The sequence below is a fragment of the Octopus bimaculoides genome, chromosome 19 (genome assembly GCF_046866305.1).
Source record: "Octopus bimaculoides isolate indiv1 chromosome 19, ASM4686630v1, whole genome shotgun sequence".
In the NCBI taxonomy this organism is placed as follows: domain Eukaryota; kingdom Metazoa; phylum Mollusca; class Cephalopoda; order Octopoda; family Octopodidae; genus Octopus; species Octopus bimaculoides.
The window spans coordinates 2,373,425-2,394,383 of record NC_142946.1 but is presented as its reverse complement, the minus strand read 5'-3'; the positions used below and the strand labels follow the sequence as shown (position 1 = coordinate 2,394,383).

Here is a 20,959-nt window from a genome sequence, read left to right as displayed (position 1 = left end):
CTCTTTGAACTCCAATCCTTCCCCTGACCTGTGTGTCCTTCCTTTAAGTCGAAGCATAGTGATACAGCTGCAATTGTGTGGTTAAGAAGATTGCTTCCAAACCACATGTTTTTGGGGTGCAGTCTTACTGTATGTTGTGGCATCTTGTGCAAGTGGCTTCTACAATAGTTTCAGGCCAACCAAAGCCTTGTCAGTGGATTTGGCAGGTGGAAACTGAAAGAAGCCCATTGTGTATGTTGATGTCTGTTTTTATGTTGAGTTATAAAAACAGTTTTACATTGAACTGAATGACTACTCACTACTTGTTGTAGAGGACATATTTTATAGCTAGATGTGTTGACAGTGACTTTGAAGTTTTTGCCTGCTTTACCTTCATCATATTTTTATATATATGTGCACGTGTATTGTGTATTATATACAATGTGTCTGTTATATTATTGCAGGATGTAGCAGAAGATCAGTGTATCTCTGCCATGCCAACATTTAGATTCTACAAAGGAGGTGATAAAGTGAGTATTTACTTTTCTGGAAGTCAAACTGCAGAGTTTTCATTTTCATTAATTAAAGACACAACGAGAAAAATTTGGTGGCTTTATGCACAGATGGTCAAATGGCAAAAAATTTGTCTTCACAACTTGTGGCCTGTGTCTTCCATCATAGCTAGATTGACCAAAACTGTGCTGAAACCCATTACATGGATTGTAACCACATCTTGTTAGATACTGTGTCAGAATATGTTGTCAAATGGCTGTGAGTTTAACAAGTTCTCGTGGTTTTGGCTTCAGTCTCACTTTGGCCAATTACCCTCTGGTGTCCTGGACTGACCAGAGCCTTGTGAATGAATTTGAGAGATTAAAACTGAAAAGAAGTTTGTCGTGCATGTTTGTGTGTGTTGGCACACATCTATCTGTTACCAGTCATGGAATCCATAGTAATACAGACTAGTATTTTGCATATCATACTTAACTAGTTTGTCTTGAGAATGCATCTCAAGACAAACACACACTTTTATCTGTATTATATTCAAAATGATATAATGTTGTATGGATTAGATGTGTTACCATCCTATGGCAACTACAAATCTATTCTCATCCTTTCGCTTTACACTAGTGCTGATGACATGAAGGAAAACACTGTACATTCTGTAAAGTGGTGAGTGCTAGGAAGGGGATCAGCTATAGAGACCCTAGACGGAGCACGATGCAGTCCTCTCTCACTCATATTCTATCAAGACACAGAAGCTGGATTGTTAACTAACAGTATACACATACACACACACAATCACCTGGATTCTTAATTAACAATATTTTTCTTTTTTTTTGCCAGGTTGATGAGGTAATAGGGGCATCTGAAGAGAAAATTAAAGCAACATTAGAAAAGCATAAATAAATTCAAATGAACTTGGATAAATATTTCATCTTTTATAATGATTAAATAATGTTATGTCACAATTTAAAAATACTTTTGCTGTTTTTTCTTCTTTTTTGGGGCATGTATTTTCTTTATTCTCATATGTTTGCATGTGTATTTTTATTAACTTAAAATTTCCTTCTGACTGTACAGTGTATGCTCAGAAGCTCAACTGGCTGCAGTCAGTTAAACACCCACAAAATTATTAACCATTGTGCCAACAACCACCTTTTTGAGTTCCATGTGTCTAACACATGTGGGCATGCCAAGCACAGCTCCCATGACTTTCAGAAACATTTTTTCATACTCAGAGTTGCTGAAGCATGGAACAAACTACCTGCATCAGGTGTTAGATGCCTAGACATTGCATCCTTTAAAATTGCCATCACTACACCTGATAACCCCCACCTCCATACACTGTTCACTTTCCGGACTTTTCTACAGAATTCTATGTACTATACATGCACCTTTGATAAGCTGCAGTGCACCTGAGCACTGTACACAATTTCGTTATATCTTTTTAAAGTTTGTTATGCAATTTCAGCTATCCAAAATGGTTGCTTTCACTGCATACATAACAAAAAATATACCATGGGCCTCTGTCTGTCAATTTTTTCTCACAAGACCCGAGAGAACAAGGTAGTTGCCACAATGAAATCAAAAAGCAAACATTTTAACTGCATAGCCATGTCTATGTTTATCACAGAAGCTGGTAACAAACTGATAATGCTTCATTTTTTTTCCCCCCTTGTGGCTGTGTGGTTAAGAAGCTTGCTTCCCAACGGATGTGGCACCTTGGGCAAGTGTCTTCTACTATACAGACCCTGGCTGAATGAAGGCCTTGTGAGTGGATTCAGGTGACGGAAACAGAAAGAAACCTTTTGTATATGTGTTAGTGTGTGTGTGTTTATCGTTGTCTAGACATCATGTGATATGGTCATAAAAGAGCCTCACCATTCTGTGAATAACCTGTCCAGCTATGTGAAAATATACAATGGGCTTCTTTCAGTTTCCATCTACCAAATCCACTCACAAGGCTTTGTTCAGCCCGAGGCTATAGTAGACGACACTAGTGGAGAAGCAAGCTTCTTACCACACAGCCACGCCTGCAATAGCTGCCTGCTGCTACAGAGGGAAGAGAACCAGCTGTAAAAACAACCCTGAGGTTTGAACCATTCCAAACAGGAAAAAGAAAGAAAAAAAAGTTATCTAAAATCCAATTTTTATAACAAATATTTTACTTGTTTTTTAAAATGTTTATTTGGTATCACATTCCATCATTGCCTTTGTTTGTGTGGAGAAAGTTTGTCTGCAATGGGGGACAGGGTTAGGGACAATTGGTGTCACTCCACCTCTGGCGGTCAGAGGACACTTTCTTTAAAAACGTTTTTATCATTAAACCGTCATCAGTTGTTGAAAGAGTGGTAATGCAGCATATATATATATATATATATATCTCTAAGGTATGTGTTTGTATTTAGGGGAAGAGAAGCAATGCAATTGATGAATTTTGGAAGCAATTTTTTAAGCTTACAGTGCAGTCTATGTAAGAGTGCAAACCATTACTGAATGTCGTCAACATTCTATATAGCAAAGACCTTGTAAACGAAATCTTTTCTACCTTCTATGCTACAAGTTAATACGTATATTTATAGACATAGGTGCAAGCATGGTTGTGTGGTAAGAAGATTGCTTCCCAACCACAGTTTCTAGGTTCAGTCTCAAAAGGATGAGACGATGCAGTAATGCCTTGGTGTAGGAGTTAATTTATTCCCAGAGACCACTCGCAAAGCAGAGCAATAATTTCCCATAGGAGCAATGTTATAAATCGTAACTAATTCCCAGAAAATTATTTTATCTATAAAATTTATAATACTCGTAAATAAACAGCAATAAAACAATAGAACGTAAAGAGTATTTTATGTAAAGTAAAAAGAATGTCAAAATCATATATAATAAAAAATATTATCATAACCATTTTCTGAATCACTTTCACTCGTACTCGACTCGTGCACACCATCACTTGTAGACGTGATTGTCGATTCACAAGCACACGTAGATAGATTTGTAGATTTTTTTTTTTTTTTTTGAAAAACAAGCCTAGAGTTGTTTGCCTAGAAGGAGCTTTTTTCTTGCTCGCTATAAATTTCTTGGTAACACACACAAGCATTTTGGTAGTAGAAACTTTTGCACTTCATTCAAAATTGGATTTGTGCTCGAGAAATAAAACTCGTAAACCTGGAGTCTTGTAAAGTGAGGTGTTACTATATAAGATTTAATTCAACACAATGTGAATAAATGAACATTCCATTTGACAGAGTAATCTGAATGCTAAAGGGTTAAACTAACCTCCACCCACAAAGCTGAGTATTACTAGTTCCTGTAGCTTTTATTAAATTGAGAACTGAAATCAATTTCTAAATAGGAAATCCGATTTTTATCTCTTAATTTCGAATGAATCACCAGCGATGTCTAACAGCGTTAGTATAAAATATGTTGATAGGATTACCGCAAGAAAAATTTAGAAAAAAAAGAAATATGAATTTCAATGAGAGAAAAAGATATTGATTGATCAAAGAAAATAAGTGAGGCACAAGAAAGCTAAAATGAAGTTTCAAAGATTGCTTAATTCCAATTATAGTTCAGGGGTGAAATAAAGGCTATATTAAAAGGAACAAACAGGTAGGTAGGCACATAACATAATTAGTTGAGTATTGAATAAAATATGTTGTAATCTGATCGCGTCCCCAAGTTCAAATGGCACCAGGATCCACTATGACTTTCATCTTCCTACGATTGAAGAAAACAAATGCTGGGGCCAATAATTTAACTATACCTTACAAGGTAATGGCCATGATCCAGTGATTGTAACTAATCAAACAACAACAGATATAATAACTATTCAAAGACAAGATTTGATGAGAAATCTTGAAAGAAATTAGTGGATCCTAAGAACACCTCGGAAAGGAATGCTACTATTCTATTTGCTTCAGTAATTGGACTATGGTCATGCTGGAGCAAGCATCAGAGAGCATAGCTGAACCAACCCAGAATTTGTGCGTATGAGTACCTACATTTATTTATATGCAAGACATACAAATATATAACGACATAGATACAGATATAGGTTTATCTGTGCATGTGTCTATATATATATATATATGTGTATGTGTGCATATATATATGTATATATATATACATATATGTGTGTGCGTATATATATGTGCGTGTGTATGTATATATATATATTAGAGAGAGATATAAATATATATTTATATAGATATTGACCTATGTCTATACATAAATATACACACGTTATATATATATATATATGTCTCGTGTGTATATTATTTGAAGCTGATGATTACGACTCCTCGCTACTGAGTTTCTTGCATTTCTTCCGTCAGGCAACAAAAACCAATAAACATCTTTGAACAAATAAATAACCTCTACAACCTGTATTGAGTACTCTTTCTCCAGTCCATATATTCAAACATTTTATATATATATATATATATATATATATATATATATATATATATATATATATATATATATATATATATATATATATATATAAACCATCCAGTAGAAATAACTGGACCCACACTGGTTTCTAGAATTGCTATATTATGTGTGTGTATATGTGTAGATTTCTATGTAACTGTATGTGTGTGTGTGTATATGAGGTGTGCAAATGCATCCGATGTATTTATCTAGTGTCCAGTAACATGGTACCAGGTTTTTCTAGGTAACTTTTCCATATATTTGAAAAGCGTGCCATTGTGGCACCATCTATTACACGATGATCGGCGGACCAGCTGACCTGCATGGTGTGTGCCTTCACAATTTCTCCTTCGTGATTGAATTTGGGTCGAACCTGATGCGAAAACAAATACAAAAAGAAAAAAAATCAGGAAGAGAAGATTAACAAGTATAAACAATGTGCGTGTGTGTCTATCTACATATATGTGTTATTTCTTTACTACCCACAAGGGGCTACACACATAGGGGACAAACAAAGACAGACAAACGGATTAAGTCGATTATATCGACCCCAGTGCGTAACTGGTACTTATGTAATGGACCCCGAAAGGATGAAAGACAAAGTCGACCTCTGCAGATTTTGAACTCAGAACGTAGCGGCAGACGAAATACTGCCAAGCATTTCGCCCGGCGTGCTAACGTTTCTGCCAGCTCGCCACCTTAATGTACATATATGTGTATGGTGAGACTACAGCTCAAGAATAAAATCACAGACGGCAGAAAGAGAAACAGACACGCAATTCAGTGAGAAAAGTATTAAAAATAACCGTTAACAAATATGGATGAATAAACACCCAAGGACAAGCTGCATGGTGCGAGTAGACTCACTCATACAAATATATATACGAGGTCTGATCAATAAGTATCTAGACTGTTGCCATAGTAACAAAGTTAAAACACACAGAGTGAAGCCGCTTGGCACAGATCGACCTTAAACTCTGCTGTGCATGTGCACTCGAGTTTTACTGTTCTAGCTCACTTCCGCTGTTTACAGCAGTGCTTGGAAGGAAGGTGTGTAGCGTGTGATCATTGAAGTGACCATGACTGAGAAAGTTGAGCAGAGAATCTGCACCGAATTTTGCAAAAAGCTTGGTGATATCTGCTCAGAGGCCTATGCAAAGTTTTGAAAAAGTTTTCATCATTCCCGACACAATCAAGATCTTGTGCAACTGAAACCTGAATGTCGTTTTGGTCACTTGAAAGCAGTTCTGGCACAAACTTCGCTGACACGCGTCTCATATCCAAATCTTCAGTGATAATGGACTGAACTGAACCGTAATTAATCTGCACATCCTCTGATAACTCACAGATGGTGATTCGACGATTTCCTCTCACAGCTGCACGCACATTTACAATGTTTTTCTCAGTCCTGCTGCTCGCAGGTCTCCCAGAACATTCATCAATATCAACATTTTTTCAGCCATCTTATAAACGTTTGTACACTTGTGTGCGGTTCATACACTCATCTTTATATGCTTTCTGCAACTTTGTGAAGGCCTTTGAGTAGGTATCGCCATGACAACTTTCTCTGTCAAGGTAAAATGCGACAATCACATGCTACACATGTTCCTTCCAAGCACTGCTGTAAACAGCGGAAGTGAGCTAGAATGTTAAAATTTAGTGCACATGCACAGCAGAGTTCAAGATTAATCTTTGCCAAGCAGCTTTACTCTGTGTGCATTAGCTTCATTACTATGGTAACAGTCCAGATACTTATTGATCAGACCTTGTATACATTTATACATATTTATATAAAACATGGGACAAGGGAGATCCATGAAGACAAAGGATGACCTCATGATGCTGAACTTTTCAGACGAGATGACAAAGGACCAACTTACTGATATCTTTCCAAGTGCACCAATGGCTACTTCAGGTGGCATTATCAATGGACGTGCATAGGTTCCACCAATCTAGGAAAATATATATTAAGATAACACATATACATATATCTATATACACACACACATATGTTGCTTGCTTGCAACTTAGAAGCAACAATAATTTATTCATTTCAACACCAACAAAAAATGACACAATGAATAGTTTACCCTGGGGTACTTCAACATTGACAGATTTTCAGTTCAAAATTCTATTACCATTACAATTTGGATATTCTTTTAATAAAATATAGATATTTTGAAATAATTATGAGAATATATCTTTATATTTATTGTTTACTAATCTGAATAAGAACAGCAGTAACCCGGCCAATGCCAGGTCATTCAGCTAGTATATATATATATAAAACATATACACAAATAGCTGATGTGTTAAGCAGTGTTTGTTTTGGTGTTATAATGTAACCCAAATGCATCTGAGATGTTGTCTGGCAGGGAGTGGGCAAACGAAACGGAAGGAAATAAACACACAATATCATTTATAAACAAACCGTTTTATAGATTGCACAATGGACACTTGTTTCTCTCTGTCCAGTAAATGTCAATTAGTTTAAATTACACACTCACTGTTCATTGAAAACTTAATTTTATTTGATTGTACATAATATATTTTTGGAGTAGAGGGCAAACTGTTTGGTGCTTGTGTATGATGTTGAAGAGAAGTAAGATGTGGGCTTTGAATGCCGAAGAGCCACATATTTGTAAAGATTGGGGAGTAAGGTGAACAGTGTTGCTGAATGCACTGTAAAAAAAAACAACCTTGGTAGATGAGGAATCAGATGCATCATGCAAAATAAAATTTAGCATCAAAACAAATGTGTATATGTGTATATACACACAAATATAAATATACACGCACTTGTGCTGTTGCCATGTAAAAAGCACTCAGGCTGGTGTCCAACCCATGCCAGCATGGACAACAAACATATGATGATGGCGCTTTATATAAAATAAAGCATAAATCAGAATATCTGAAACATACATAATATACATAAATCTATATCGATTTATTTGAAAGCTTTAGCTGTGAAAATTGCAGGTGATGTGGAAACATTCTTTTGTTTTAAGCAAATGGAAAAATAATCTAAGATTAAGAAAACAATGAGATGTTTTTACATTTTTTTGTGGCTGTGTGGTAAGAAGCTTGCTTCCCAACCACATGGTTTCAGGTTCAGTCACACTGTGTGGTACCCTGGGCAAGTGTCTTCTGCTATAGCCTCAGGCTGACCAAAGCCTTGTGAGTGGATTTGGTAGACGGAAACTGAGAGAAGCCCGTCGTGTGTATATATTTTTATATATATGTTTGTGTGTTTACCTCCCTGTAACTTAGCGGTTCAGCAGAAGAGACCGATAGTACTAGGCTTACAAAGAATAAGTCCTGGGGTCGATTTGAATAAGATATGCTTCAGATATATATATTACTTTTCACTGTGTTGTGTGAGAGACAATGACATGTATGTAAAAAGAGAGACATATATGGAGAAAGGAAGACTGTATCAATGTTTTATACAACTGTTAAACAACAACAACAACAAAAGCTGAGTCGTGATAAATCTAACTTACACTTCCAATGTTTGAAAGAGAGAAAGTGCCGCCTTTTAGTTCGGAGGGGCCAAGTTTCCCATTGATGCCGAGTTCATGAAGCCGGTTCAATTCCAAAGCAATCTGGTGTAGACTCAAGTTTTGTACATTCTTTATGTTAGGGACAATCAAGCCATCGGGAGTGTCCATTGCAATACCGATGTTGTGAGCAGCCTGGAGAGAGAGAGAGAGAGAGACAAAATCTGACCATAAGAAGGTATGTTGCTAATGGACTTGCTTAACGAGGAGAATAACAGAAAGACAAATAAATAAATAAAGTGATGAGTGGGTACATCAGGAGATAGATGTTTATATGTAGAAGTTTATTGGTCTTGAAAGGGTGAAAGGCAAAGTTAGCCAAAGTGGGATTCCAACTCAGAGTATAAAGACTAGACACCACCAGTTAATCTATCCAATACATATAAACAACATCATCATTGAACAGGTGTGATAAAAGGGTTCTCATGATTTCTTTGATAAACTATGCATTTTTCTATAAATTCATACAAATAATCTCAAAAAATTGACACACCCTGTAGGTGTGTAATTTATATTAATGACAACAACAGTAACAAAAAAAAAAAAAAAAAAAAAAAAACATACCTTGTATGTGATGTTCTCACAGTTAGAATCAACTGAGGCATTCAAGATTGGATATTCTAACAGAGCCAACGAGGTAGACTATTGGGAAGAAGAGAGGAAATTTAAAATCTTTTAATTTAGAATCACAGACAACAATAATTAATTTAAAATCGGCATTCGTTTTTGCATGTATTTTTTTTAAAGAATTTTGAGTCAATACAGAATTACAGATTGTATTTATGGAATTTTGATTTACTGTCAGGTGACTTATCACCAACCCTGTATATATATATATATATATATATATATATATATATATATATATATATATATATATATATATATATATATATATATATATAAAACAATGCATCATTCTTAAATTCGAATTAATAATGTCTTATCAGTTGTGCTATAAAATAACTTCAACAGTTAATTTATATTCACCCTTTGTGAAATGAAATTTCACAGTTGTTCTAGTAATGACGATAAATATCTACCAAAAATTGGAACTGATATTTTCTGCAAGTCATGCTGCCTCAATAAACTCGACACATCTCAACAAAACAGTTTCAAACATGACATTCCTCGACAAAAGACAGATTAGTATATAAAACCGCTTTCCCACAGTTTAAGAGTAATGAAATCTGGAGTGGATATGTCTGATTTCTGCAGTAAGAAGGTGAAAAATTATGTTACTCAGTCCTTGTTTGTTTTCTGAGGAAAAACCTTTAGGGTTAAGAGAAGAATAACCTATCGCATTTCAATACATATTGAACATTGAAATCTGTAGCGAGCAAAATAACTTCAATCATAATTAGTATCGTAATGACAAGAGGCTCAATAACGAATGATAACGAGACTGGGACAAGGCAAAGGGTAAACAACTCCGATCTCGGTCAGTAAGAAGATCCAGTCTTTCTGACATGAAAGTAGTTGAAGGTGTGAAGGCGTGTGGCTAAGCAGTTGCGGTACTCAACTCACGATTGTAAGGTCCCGAGTTCAATATCTGGCAGTACATTGTGTCCTTGAGCAAGACACTTTACTTCTCGTTGCTCCAGTCTTCCCAGCTGGTAAAAATGAGTTGTGCCTGTATTTCAAAGGGACCAGCCTTGTCACATTCAGTGTCTTGCTCAATCTTCCTGAGAACTACATTAAGGGTTACGCATGTTTGTGGAGTGCCCAGCTGTTCTGTTGATCAGATCAAATGGAACCCTCTCCGTCGTCGTAACTAAAGGAGTGGCACTTAGTTTAAGTCTCTCTCTCTCTAAATCAGTGTTTCTCAACCTTGTTCCTCTAGCATAACCCTTAAAATAAATTACATGTCTCAAGGAACCCCTGCACAAAATAAATTATATATCATATCTTTCTCATATTTTTTTCATCGTAGTTCACGGGGTAGATGATGCTAGTGGTAGTACTGCTGCTGCTGCTGCTTTTAGTTGCTGTTTACTGCCAGACCAACTTTGGTTGGACAGAGCAACAATCACAGACAACCATCCTGTTTTTCTGCTAATGGTAGTGTTGTTAATTTTGGTGGTGCTTAGTGGTGTGGATGAAGGCAGATGTAGTAGTAGTAGTAGTGTTGGTGGCATTGTAAGTGTTGTTAAAGGTGGTGGTGGCGGTGGCGGTGTGGCAGTGGTAGTTACTGTGTTAGTGCCAATAATGATGACGCTGGTGGTGACAATGACGATGATGATGATGATGATGATGAGTGGTGATAGCAGTGATGATGACAGTGGTGGTAGCAGTACTGGGAATGGTGACGGTGACAGTGGTCTTTACGAAAGTGCTGATGATGATATTGAGAATGATGATGATGTTGGTAGTGATGCTAGTGTTGTTAATGGTGGTGATGATGATGATGGTGCTCTTGGTGATATTGATAGTGATGATGATGATGATAGCAATGATATTGATGATGGTGGTGGTGGTAGTGGTGGTGATGGCAGCTTCCACAAACCTTGATAATAAATGGCATGAAAGACAACTTCAAGCCTCTGGCTTTGCTGGCAGACTTGAGGTCATATCTCAGTTGGACTAAACTAGACATGTCAATGTCGTCATAGTAACCAAAGTGAGGAATTGCATGGGCAGCATTCATGCTCTTCACCATTGCCTTGCGAATACCACGAACAGGCTCAACTCTGTCTTCTTGGACTGATGCCTGCGGTATGAATGGCCGAACTGCTGGTTCAGGCTTGCGTTTCTTAGCAGCAGGAAGAGGGGCTGTTTCTACGAGAGGCTCTGGAATACAACAGAATATACAGAACTAAATAAATAGCTATGGAGATACAGAGGCAATGGTGTAGAAATAAATGGTTCTTACACACACACACACACACACACACACACACACACTCTCTCTTCCCACTTAAAGGTGAGTGTATATGCATGTATGCACGTGCATATATATATATATAAGAAATAATTTAGACAAATAAATATAAGTCAATTAATGTGTTTAAATGTTGTGCCTAATAAAAGTCTAATACGAAATCCATCACCTACTATTATTACTAAGATTTTATATATACATACATACATATATATATATATATATATATATATATATATATATATATTTTCACACACATACACACCAATACAAACACACATCACGTGTGTTGTCATCTACATGTCACATTGGAGGAGGTGAAATTGTGCCAATGATGAAAGGTTAGAGTGTGACAGAGTGTGTGTGTGTGTGTATGAATATATTTGTGCCAGTATAAAAAAAACAGATGTAAAATGAATGAATAGAGAGATATATGCATACATACATACATATGACACAAGCACACATATATATATGCATGTATGTATGTGTGTGTGTGTGTGTGTGTGTGTGTGTGTGTGTGTGTGTGTGTGTGTGTGTGTGTGTATATATATATATATATATATATCATCATCATCGATGCTGATGATGATGTATGTGTGTGTGTGTGTGTGTGTGTGTGTGTGTGTGTGTGTGTGTGTGTGTGTGTGTGTATATATATATATATATATATATATATATATATGTATACAGTGAAACATACCAGGTGGAGTTCTTGTCAGATTTTCAATATGACGCAAAATATCTTCTTTAAGAATCCTACCATCTTTTCCAGTTCCTATCACAGAACTTAATGGAATCTGTGCAGGTAAGAAAAAAAAGAAATCATTAACCCTAAAACAACTTTGTGCAAGTATGGGAAAAAAATTAAATATATTTCTTAATAATGTTCTAGAAAGAATAAGAGAATAAGAAATGAAAAGTGGAAGAAAGAAGACGAGGACAGAAGAAAGAAGGAAGAAGAAAGTCGAAAAAGGAAGAAGAGGGAAAAAAAGAAAGAGAGAAAATGAAAAAATGGAAGAATGAAGGAAAAAGAGGGGAAAAACAAGGACAAAGGAATTACCTTCTTCTCTATGGAAATCCTTCTCACAGCTGGAGTTGCCAAAGATTTCATCACTTGAAGCTTTCCACGAATCTGTTCTTCAGACTTGCTGTCTTCTTCATCAAAAGTATCCACTTGTTCTTCCGTTTCGGTGTCTCCTAGCAGTTCTATATCCACCAAAGGAGCTCCAACCTTCGCTATGTCATCGATGTTGTAGTAAAGGCGCCGTACAATACCATCATAACGGCTGGTGATTGTCACTGATGCCTTGTCACTCTGTACTTCACATATACTGTCAAACTGAGCTACTTGATCACCAATATTGATAAACCTGCAAACACATTGATATTTCTGTTATGTGACCACTTAATTGGTTTCTGACTTGGTCAACAGGACTAGCATTTTGAGGGGAGGGGGAGTAGCTGGTACTCTTGATCCCAGTATTTAACTGTGATGCAATCCCCCACCTGAAAGTCTCCAAGAAAAGACTATCCAAACAGTCCTCATCGACACCCAGAATCACTCTCTGGCTATCCTCACTTTTACCCTCTTATAAAATGCAAGGGTCGACATATCACTGACCAAATTATCCAACTGTTCGAGTGCAGTGAGTGCTTGACAATATTCCAGATGCCAAACACCCAAACTGGGTTTGCAGTTGAGCCAGGACTGTAGAAAGAGGTGTCACACAAACAACAAAATGTGTTTAGTGAAATAACTTTGTCATTACTAAGCTGGTGTTTGGAACATAAATTAATGGGAGATGATGATGATGATGATGATGATGATGATGACCAATGCTACTGTCATCACCACTATCATCATTATCATCAACAGCTGGACATTCCTGTTTTGGGTTTCTGAGGTCCATAAGTAGCCAAGATCAGAAGATTCCCCCTAAACAGGATGCCAGTCCATTGTAGGGTCACTCCTTTTTGCCAGTTGAGTGGACTGGAGCAACAGCAAATGAAGTATCTTGCTCAAGGACACAATGCACTGCCTAGCCCGGGAATTGAAACCATGACCTTATACTCTAGCCACTAAGCCATGCACCTTTGAGATTTAGTTGGAAGGTTTTAATTTATATCACTTTAAAACAGGAAGAATGCATCATAGAACCGGGTGTCAGATGGGTCAGTGTCAAAAGGGCTAAAAGAGGAAGTTTGTGCCATAGAAACAGGGGTCAGTCTCAGGTATCAAAAGAATTAACAGGAAGTTTGTTTCACAGAACCTGGGGCAGTCTCAGTTACATCGGTATCAAAACAGTCATGGGAAAAAATAGCAAATAACAACAAAAAAACTAATGTCTTCAAAAAATAGTTGGACAGTGAGAAGGGAAAAAAAAAATAATGGAAACCTACCATTCCTTTATGTTAACCTCTTTTATTCCTTCACCAATATCTGCCAAGGTAAACTGTACAATTTCTCCACATCTAGCTGTTGGCATAAAAAACACACAAAAGTATTTTATTAACAACAATCTGTCTGAAACGATTTTTATTATTGAGGCAAGCCAAAAGTTTTGCAATAGTTTGCATATGTGCTAGTTTGTGGCATGAGTGTCACACGTGACTTCAGAAGTTGAAGCTGTGGAAGGCACCTGTTGAGGTTGGTTGTATTGTAACAGTGGGTGGTGCACTGACACTTTGTATGTTGCTTCACTCCATGATCGGAAAGTCACACAGATGAACATACAATGTAGTCTGGTTCAGGAATTTATGCTTTACAAGTTCAAACTCAGCCATAACACCATGGAGGCAACCAAAACATTTGTAGCGTGCAGGTGATCACAGTACAGTACCCAGATGGTTCAAGAAATTTTGCTTGGGTTGCAAGAACCTCAACGATCAAGCATGGTCCAGTAGGCCTTGCACCCCTACCACACACACACACACACACACACACACACACGTGATGAGCTTCTGCCTCATTTTCCATCTACCAAATCCTCCCACTAAGCATTATTAGTCAGCCTTCAAAATTCTGCTTTCTTGACTCATACTACACAATGGGATCTACCACATGATAACACCTTACAAACCACACTATACAATGAGTCAGAGAGAGAGACTCTATATGCTTAGTTGACCTACTAGGAACAATAGCCAAATTTCCCCCAAATAGCACTTTATCATCCTTCAAAACACAAAAAAAAAAAAGAAAGAAAAACTACTGCATCCAGGATCATGTAATTCTGGATACATTACACTTGGGACAAATACAGAATGATCATTGCCTGAGCATGTTTGATGAGAGCGATACCCCAGGGCTAAACACGTCATCACCACCGTCATCCAGTGATACGGTGAGATGGCATCAAAAACAGAATTGAAATTAAAAAACGAAAGGATTGAACTAAAATGAAGAGAAATTTTTTTACCTGCTGAAAGATGGAAAGCTCTCTTAGATTGGTTCATATGGCTGTAATTTAAGTGATGTCGCAAGCAGCCATTTTTGAGTGCCACAGGAGTGTGAAATATACATAGCTTACGTCCTTTCCCTGTGGTGCAGTGTCTCTTTGAAAACTGAAAAAGTTAAGAGAGGAAAATAGAATGTTTTAATAAGAGACCTAAGAGACCTTTGATGAATAAGAGACCTAAGAGACCTTTCAGGAATAATCGAAAGGGCTACGGTTCCCAAAGAATGATTAATATGAAACAACATTAAATGTCTTTTCCTGGTGCTGCTATTAAGTTAGATATGGCCTGGGCCAATTCTGGCCGAAACTTAGCTAAGTAGTTTATTTTCCCGTTGAGGTAAAAATCAACAAAATAAGTACTCCATCTGGTGAGAGATAAATATCGTGTATTGTACACAGTATATAATTACGAGCTACTAATAGTTTCATACATCGAAGATATTATCTAGGCAGGTTTTACAACACGCCGGGTGTCTCCAACTAGTCTTTAAGTTCTGTGCACATGGCATATACATGTCGTAACTTGTATAGGCTATACAAGTTATAAATTTGCTGTAGAAAATCACGTGTTGAAAAGTTTACTTTTCTGTTAAGGTAAGATCAACAAAGCAAGTACTCCATCTGGTGAGAGATAAATATCGCTTGATGTTCATAGTATATAGTTATGCCTAGATAATATCTTCAATGTATGAAACTATTAGTCGCTCATAACCATATTCCGTTGGTTCATTTGAGTTATTTCCCCTAGATCAATTAATTTAATTCTGTTTTCAGTTCTAGAAGACACCTACCCAACGTGTCGCGCAGTACACTAGCATCAAATCCAGAACCACGGGGTTTTCACATTAAACATATTAACCATTGTGTGCATTTGTCTATATTCTTTATCTTATATTTATGTGCTGCTATATCGATTGTTTGAAGGAAACATTGTAATTGATACATCACAACATGACCTACAAATGTTTCGTTCCGTGTCTGTGTTTTCGTTAGTAAAATTTGCATCCAAGGTGTCTTATTTACTCTCATATAAGATGAAACTGGAACAATGCTACTGAGGTTATCGTAAAGAGATCGTGCTTGACAATAACAATTTATAAGCACAAGGTCTCTAATTTTGTAGGTTGCCTAGAGCCGATTAAATCGACCCCAACACTCGAGCGATAACGGCTGTTAATGTCGAGGTCACGCTTCCCATTATAAAAAAACATGAGTTTCTTGATTGTCTGCCAATTAGTCTCCACCACCGAAAACCACTGTATGTATACAAATACACACAAAATTAGGAAGGGAGGTACACATGTGATTTTGTCGAGTCATATCGAAAGAATACCATATATATACTCATCCATTTCTATCTATCGAAAATTAAAAACTATTTTTCCGAAATTCCGAAACTGAAAATAGTACGTTATTCTCCAAGATCACCCACAAGCCCCAATAATATTTATTATATATATATATATATATATATATATATATATATATATATATATATATATATATATATATAATAAATATTTTTGTTATTATTCTAGGCACATAGCCCGAAATTTGGGGGGATTGGCCCGAGTACGAAATTGGTACTTAATTTATCGCCCCGCGAAAGGATGAAAGGCAAAGTCGACCTCGACGGAATTTGAACTCAGAACGTAAAGACAGACGAAATAGCGCTTGCGTCAAGAATGTTTGGGAGGAGGGAACGGGGTGGATGGTTGCAGCTATTACATCTTTTATCATAAATGTGGTCGATCGGAACTAAACTGGGGCTAAACAAATGATTTGACATCGATCAACCTTTATGACTTCCTAGAAATAGCAGCCAAATATTCCTACGAAATTTCACAACCTTCCCTCTTATAAAACTAAACATATATATATATATATATATATATATATAAAAGAGGTGTTGGTCATGACTAAAACATCTTTGACCATAGGTCTGCTCAATCGAGGCCGATTTGCAGCTAAACAACATCGACAACCTACAGGAAGAAAGGAAGGACACGTTAACACAGATGAAGTCTGAAAACAAGACGGTGATGGTCGATTCGAGAATGTCATTGATAAAGCCGCTCAGATCGCCCCACCTGACCTACCCTTTTAATTGGAAACGAAAGACGAACATAAAACATCTTGCTGGGCGGGATTTGAACTCTAAAGGTTAAAGAACCAACGCAGACACTGATAGCTTTACATCATAAACATAATGTTGCATGCTTTTTGTATTATTTTCTTCCAATTTACAGCAAAAGGTAAAAAGAAAAAAAAAGAGAATCGATATGATGAGATGCCTTAAAATGATTTTGTTTATTGGCAACAAAAGGTTTTTGCGATTGAGATTCAGATATCAGACAGTTTCCAGTTGTTTTGTGTTATTCAGTAAGAGAGGTGATTGTAATTTGATATGTGTGTGTGTGTGTGTTTCTAGCCTAGACGTTGTCTCGTGGGAGAAAAATAACAGAAATTTAGTCCAATATATATATTTTTTTTTAATGAATTAAAATACGAAAATAATTTTTCATTTTTTTTCTATCGATATAATGTAAGACAGATTATTCAATTTCATGCAAACGAGATTGCTAACGGTTAATTAATCGAATATATATAATATTAAAAATGGAGAGGGCCGGTTTATGGAGTTACCTTAGGTTTCCCGTCCATAAAGGGTTTAGCTTTATGGCGTATCGTCAGTTCCCACACACGATATATATATATGTGTATATATATATATATATATATATATATATATATATATATATATATACAAAAAAAAAATATATATATATGACACCGAGACAGCCTCACCAGATATGCGTGTTTACATATCCACTATAACAAACCTGCCGCTGCCGAACAAATTAATTACAAGATAAAGTTTGAGAAAGTGAAACTGATATTTTATATTCCGATGTTACCCATGCGAAGGCATGGCACGAAATTGATTTCAATTGGAAATCGATACCCCGGTTACAAATTTAGCAGCTGGCAGGGAGTAACCTTATCTTTACGGTTACTGTTATCATGTGCTCATTTGTTAGAATTTAATTAATTACATGAATTTAATTGATTACATGAATTTAATTGATCTCATGAATAGTTATTGAAAGAATCTAAAATGAATGTATAAATATAAGGACTATAACCAATGTGATGGTTTCTGGTTTGGACACAAGATGAACAATTTTGAGAGGAGAGTGGTTAGTTGATAACATCGACCCCGGGAGGCGGCAAAGCTAAGTTGACCTCGGCGGGATTCGAACTCAGAGACTAAAGAGTCGGAACAAATACCGCAAAGCTCGCAAGCTTGCAATATGAAAAAAAAAATGAAATAAATATAATGAAACATTAATTAGGTTATGGCGAGAAATGCTAAAAACAAAATATGTGGTGTTACTTACGCGGAAAGCAGGTGTTGTGAAGTTGTTTGATCGAAGACGAACAAGCTTCAGTACAGCAGACATGTTTCTAACAGAAAATGTTTGGTCGGTGACTAGAAGAAATCTCGCGAGAAAACTACGAGACTTAAGTGTTTGGAGGGTGGGGGAGACATTAATTGTGGGTGGGGCGATAAAGGGGAGAACGAAAGACTCGGGTCTGAAATAGGTAGAAGGGACGTGGATATTTTTCTTTTCTATTGATTGTATTATTATGTAACGGTAAAGTTGTTATCGAATATGCTAGCTTTTGTTCTTCATGACTATGTGTCTAGCAGTTCATTATGCAAAGCCTTAAAACAGCGATCCAGCAGACCAAAATGCTAAGTTGTAATTCGTCCGGATTTGCTGAGTTCAAATTCCGCCGAGGTCGACTTTGCTTTACAAGATCGATAAAATAAGTACCAGTTGAACACTGCGGTCGATGTAATCGGTTAGCGTCTTTCCCCAAAAATTTCAGGCCTTGCGCATAGAGAGGAAAGTATTATCAGATGTATCTTTTTATAATTTTTTTTTTAAATCTAAAACAGTAGATTAAGACCCAAGGCAGGGTGATTTGAGGGTGATTTGGATACTATCTCTGGCAGGTCTAATGACCATGTAGGGGTGTAACTTAGCGGTTCGGCAAAAGAGTTCGATAAAATAAGTACTAGGCTTACAAAGAATAGGTCCTGGGGTCGATTTGCTCGACTAAAGGCGGTGCTCCAGCATGGCCGCAGTCAAATGACTGAAACAAGTAAAAGAGTATATATGTAACGGTTAGGCTTTAATTAGTGTAGTTACCAATTGTAACGGGTAAAGTTGATTAGGTAAACACTAACACTATGAAATGTCGGAGTCAGCAGCTGTGATGATAAGAATTTGTTGTTATAACGGCAAGTTGAAGGATGTGAAAGATGAACAATGCATGAAGTTTTAAGGAAATATTTACCGTTGCGTTACAATACCTTGCCTCGACGGGCAGGTTATGATAGATCCAAAAGCATGCGTTTGTGTTCTCTTCATTGTTTAGTAGTAATTACAGAGAGAGATAGAATGATGTTGTAAGAGAACAGAATTATAGCTAGTGAGAGTTGTAGGGTTGTGAGACGTTGTCTCTCTGTTGCTGACAGTAAACTTCGTTTCTCCCTCTGACCAAGGTTCTAGCTGGTCAACCAGGCTTCGTTCTCACTGAGTTGTCACACTGAAGTGACTAACTGATTTTTGCTTAGGGTGTTCTTGCTTTTATAACTGTCCAGAAGGATAGAGATATCATTGAGAACAATAGATTTAGTTGGTGGTCTTCTTATCTCTATTCTGGGTTTTATAAGGGTCAAGTGGTGAAGACATTATTTCGGCCTAGCTAAAGGCATCTGGAAAATGTAAAACTGCAGTCAGAGAAAAACCATCGTTCCACCGTGGGAAAAGTTCTGTTGCAGTGTTGATTTAAATTTGGCTATGGTGGATCGAATCCACTTCATGCATGCAAGATCCACTACATATATATATATATATATATATATATATATATATATATATATATATATATATATATATATATATTACTGGTGAAGGCCTGTTTATATGGTTACCCTGGGTTTCTCGCCATAAAGAGAAACCCAGGGTAACGCTATAAACAGGCCTTCATCAGCAATAGATATAGACTGCTTTACTTCTTAGGTTGTGCTTCTCCGTTTCTATGTTTTTCTCAAGAACTCACTACTTGAATGGACCATAAACAAAACTTGACTTTAAAAGGATTTAGATAATCCTATCAGGTGGTGGTATTAAGTTAGATATGGCCTGGACCAATCTTTGATCGAAACATATCTAAGTTTATCTAAGATATATATATCGTTTGTAAAAAAACATAAATCCGAAAGAAGCACACTCTAAGATGTAGTGCAGTCTATATTAAAAATGGGGAAGGCCGGTTTATGGGATTACCTTAGGTTTCCCGTCCATCAAAAATTTAGCTTTATGACGTATCGTCGTTTTAAAAGGTCATGAGCCAACGGGTTTTGGGGATCCGACTATACGCCATAAAGCTACACCCTTTATGAACGGGAAACCTAAGGTAATCCCATAAACTGGCCTCCCCCATTATATATATATTTTGGATCTGGTTTGCAAGATTCTTTATGTGAGTTCGTGTGTTGAGGCATATTCTGTTGTGTCTTGGAAGAGTCATTCTCTTTTAGTGCCTTATAATTTAACACACACACCGGTAAAATTCCCACTCATTTACTTATTTTTAGTACTAAAATTTTCGTTGCAAGACGCAACGAAAATTGCGTCACCAGACACTGTGTGTATGTGTGTGTGTATACACACACGCACACACTTCTCCAGTAAGCTAAGATCTAACTGTAAATCTATACTTCGCTGATGAGATCTAATATGGTTGAAATACGTTCAGAGTTACAGCCGTATATTGTCAACGATCAGATTCCACGGTATTTCGTTCTGAGTTCAAATTCCGCCGACGTCGACTTTGCCTTTCATCCTTTCAGGGTCGATTAAACAAGTACCAGTTAAGCACTGCGGTCGATGTCTCCCTTGTCTATATTTGCGGTCGATGTCTCCCTTGTCTATATTTGCTAATATATCTTCTACCCTCCTGACTGCCCACGTAATTATGGTTTTTTCCTTAGTAACTACTTATATAATTTCCATAAATTAAATTTACTAACTGCATTAGGTATGTTAGAGCACACTTTACTA

General features: G+C 36.7%; 2 protein-coding genes across 4 annotated transcripts in view; one reads left to right on the top strand and one right to left on the bottom strand.

The window, feature by feature from the left end:
- The window catches only part of LOC106880381 (thioredoxin 1), a 32,844-nt gene extending 31,383 nt beyond the window's left edge, over positions 1–1,461 (top strand). For both annotated transcript variants that reach the window (XM_089366488.1, XM_014930284.3), the window contains exons 4-5: positions 444–509; positions 1,327–1,461. In XM_089366488.1, the coding sequence (XP_089222614.1) occupies positions 444–509; positions 1,327–1,389 (129 nt within the window). In that variant the 3' untranslated portion in view covers positions 1,390–1,461. The remainder of the gene's footprint in view (positions 1–443; positions 510–1,326) is intronic.
- Positions 1,462–3,506: 2,045 nt separating this feature from the next.
- Positions 3,507–18,406, bottom strand: LOC106880374 (lipoamide acyltransferase component of branched-chain alpha-keto acid dehydrogenase complex, mitochondrial). Of its 2 annotated transcripts, none has more exons than XM_014930259.3 (10): positions 18,221–18,406; positions 14,781–14,925; positions 13,762–13,837; positions 12,422–12,731; positions 12,062–12,158; positions 10,984–11,267; positions 9,042–9,119; positions 8,421–8,612; positions 6,798–6,869; positions 3,507–5,290 (listed from the first exon to the last, which is right to left on the bottom strand). In XM_014930259.3, the coding sequence occupies exons 1-10, from the start codon at positions 18,281–18,283 to the stop codon at positions 5,123–5,125; spliced, it is 1,485 nt and encodes a 494-aa protein (XP_014785745.1). In that variant the 5' UTR covers positions 18,284–18,406; the 3' UTR covers positions 3,507–5,122. The 2 variants fall into 2 exon arrangements, with proteins under 2 accessions (XP_014785745.1, XP_052830825.1); XM_052974865.2 differs by lacking the exon at positions 18,221–18,406 and adding an exon at positions 15,611–15,741 and having other exon boundaries at positions 4,982–5,290.
- Positions 18,407–20,959: the final 2,553 nt, after the last annotated feature.

Bases quoted from the DNA above. Each gene is read 5' to 3' on its own strand.
- LOC106880374 (XM_014930259.3), bottom strand. From the start codon at position 18,283: ATGTCTGCTGTACTGAAGCTTGTTCGTCTTCGATCAAACAACTTCACA. The intron at 13,838-14,780 runs GTAAAAAAATTT...TTATGCCAACAG, and splicing joins AGCTTTCCATCTTTCAGCAG to CTAGATGTGGAGAAATTGTA. The intron at 11,268-12,061 runs GTATGTTTCACT...GTTGTATTCCAG, and splicing joins TCTGACAAGAACTCCACCTG to AGCCTCTCGTAGAAACAGCC.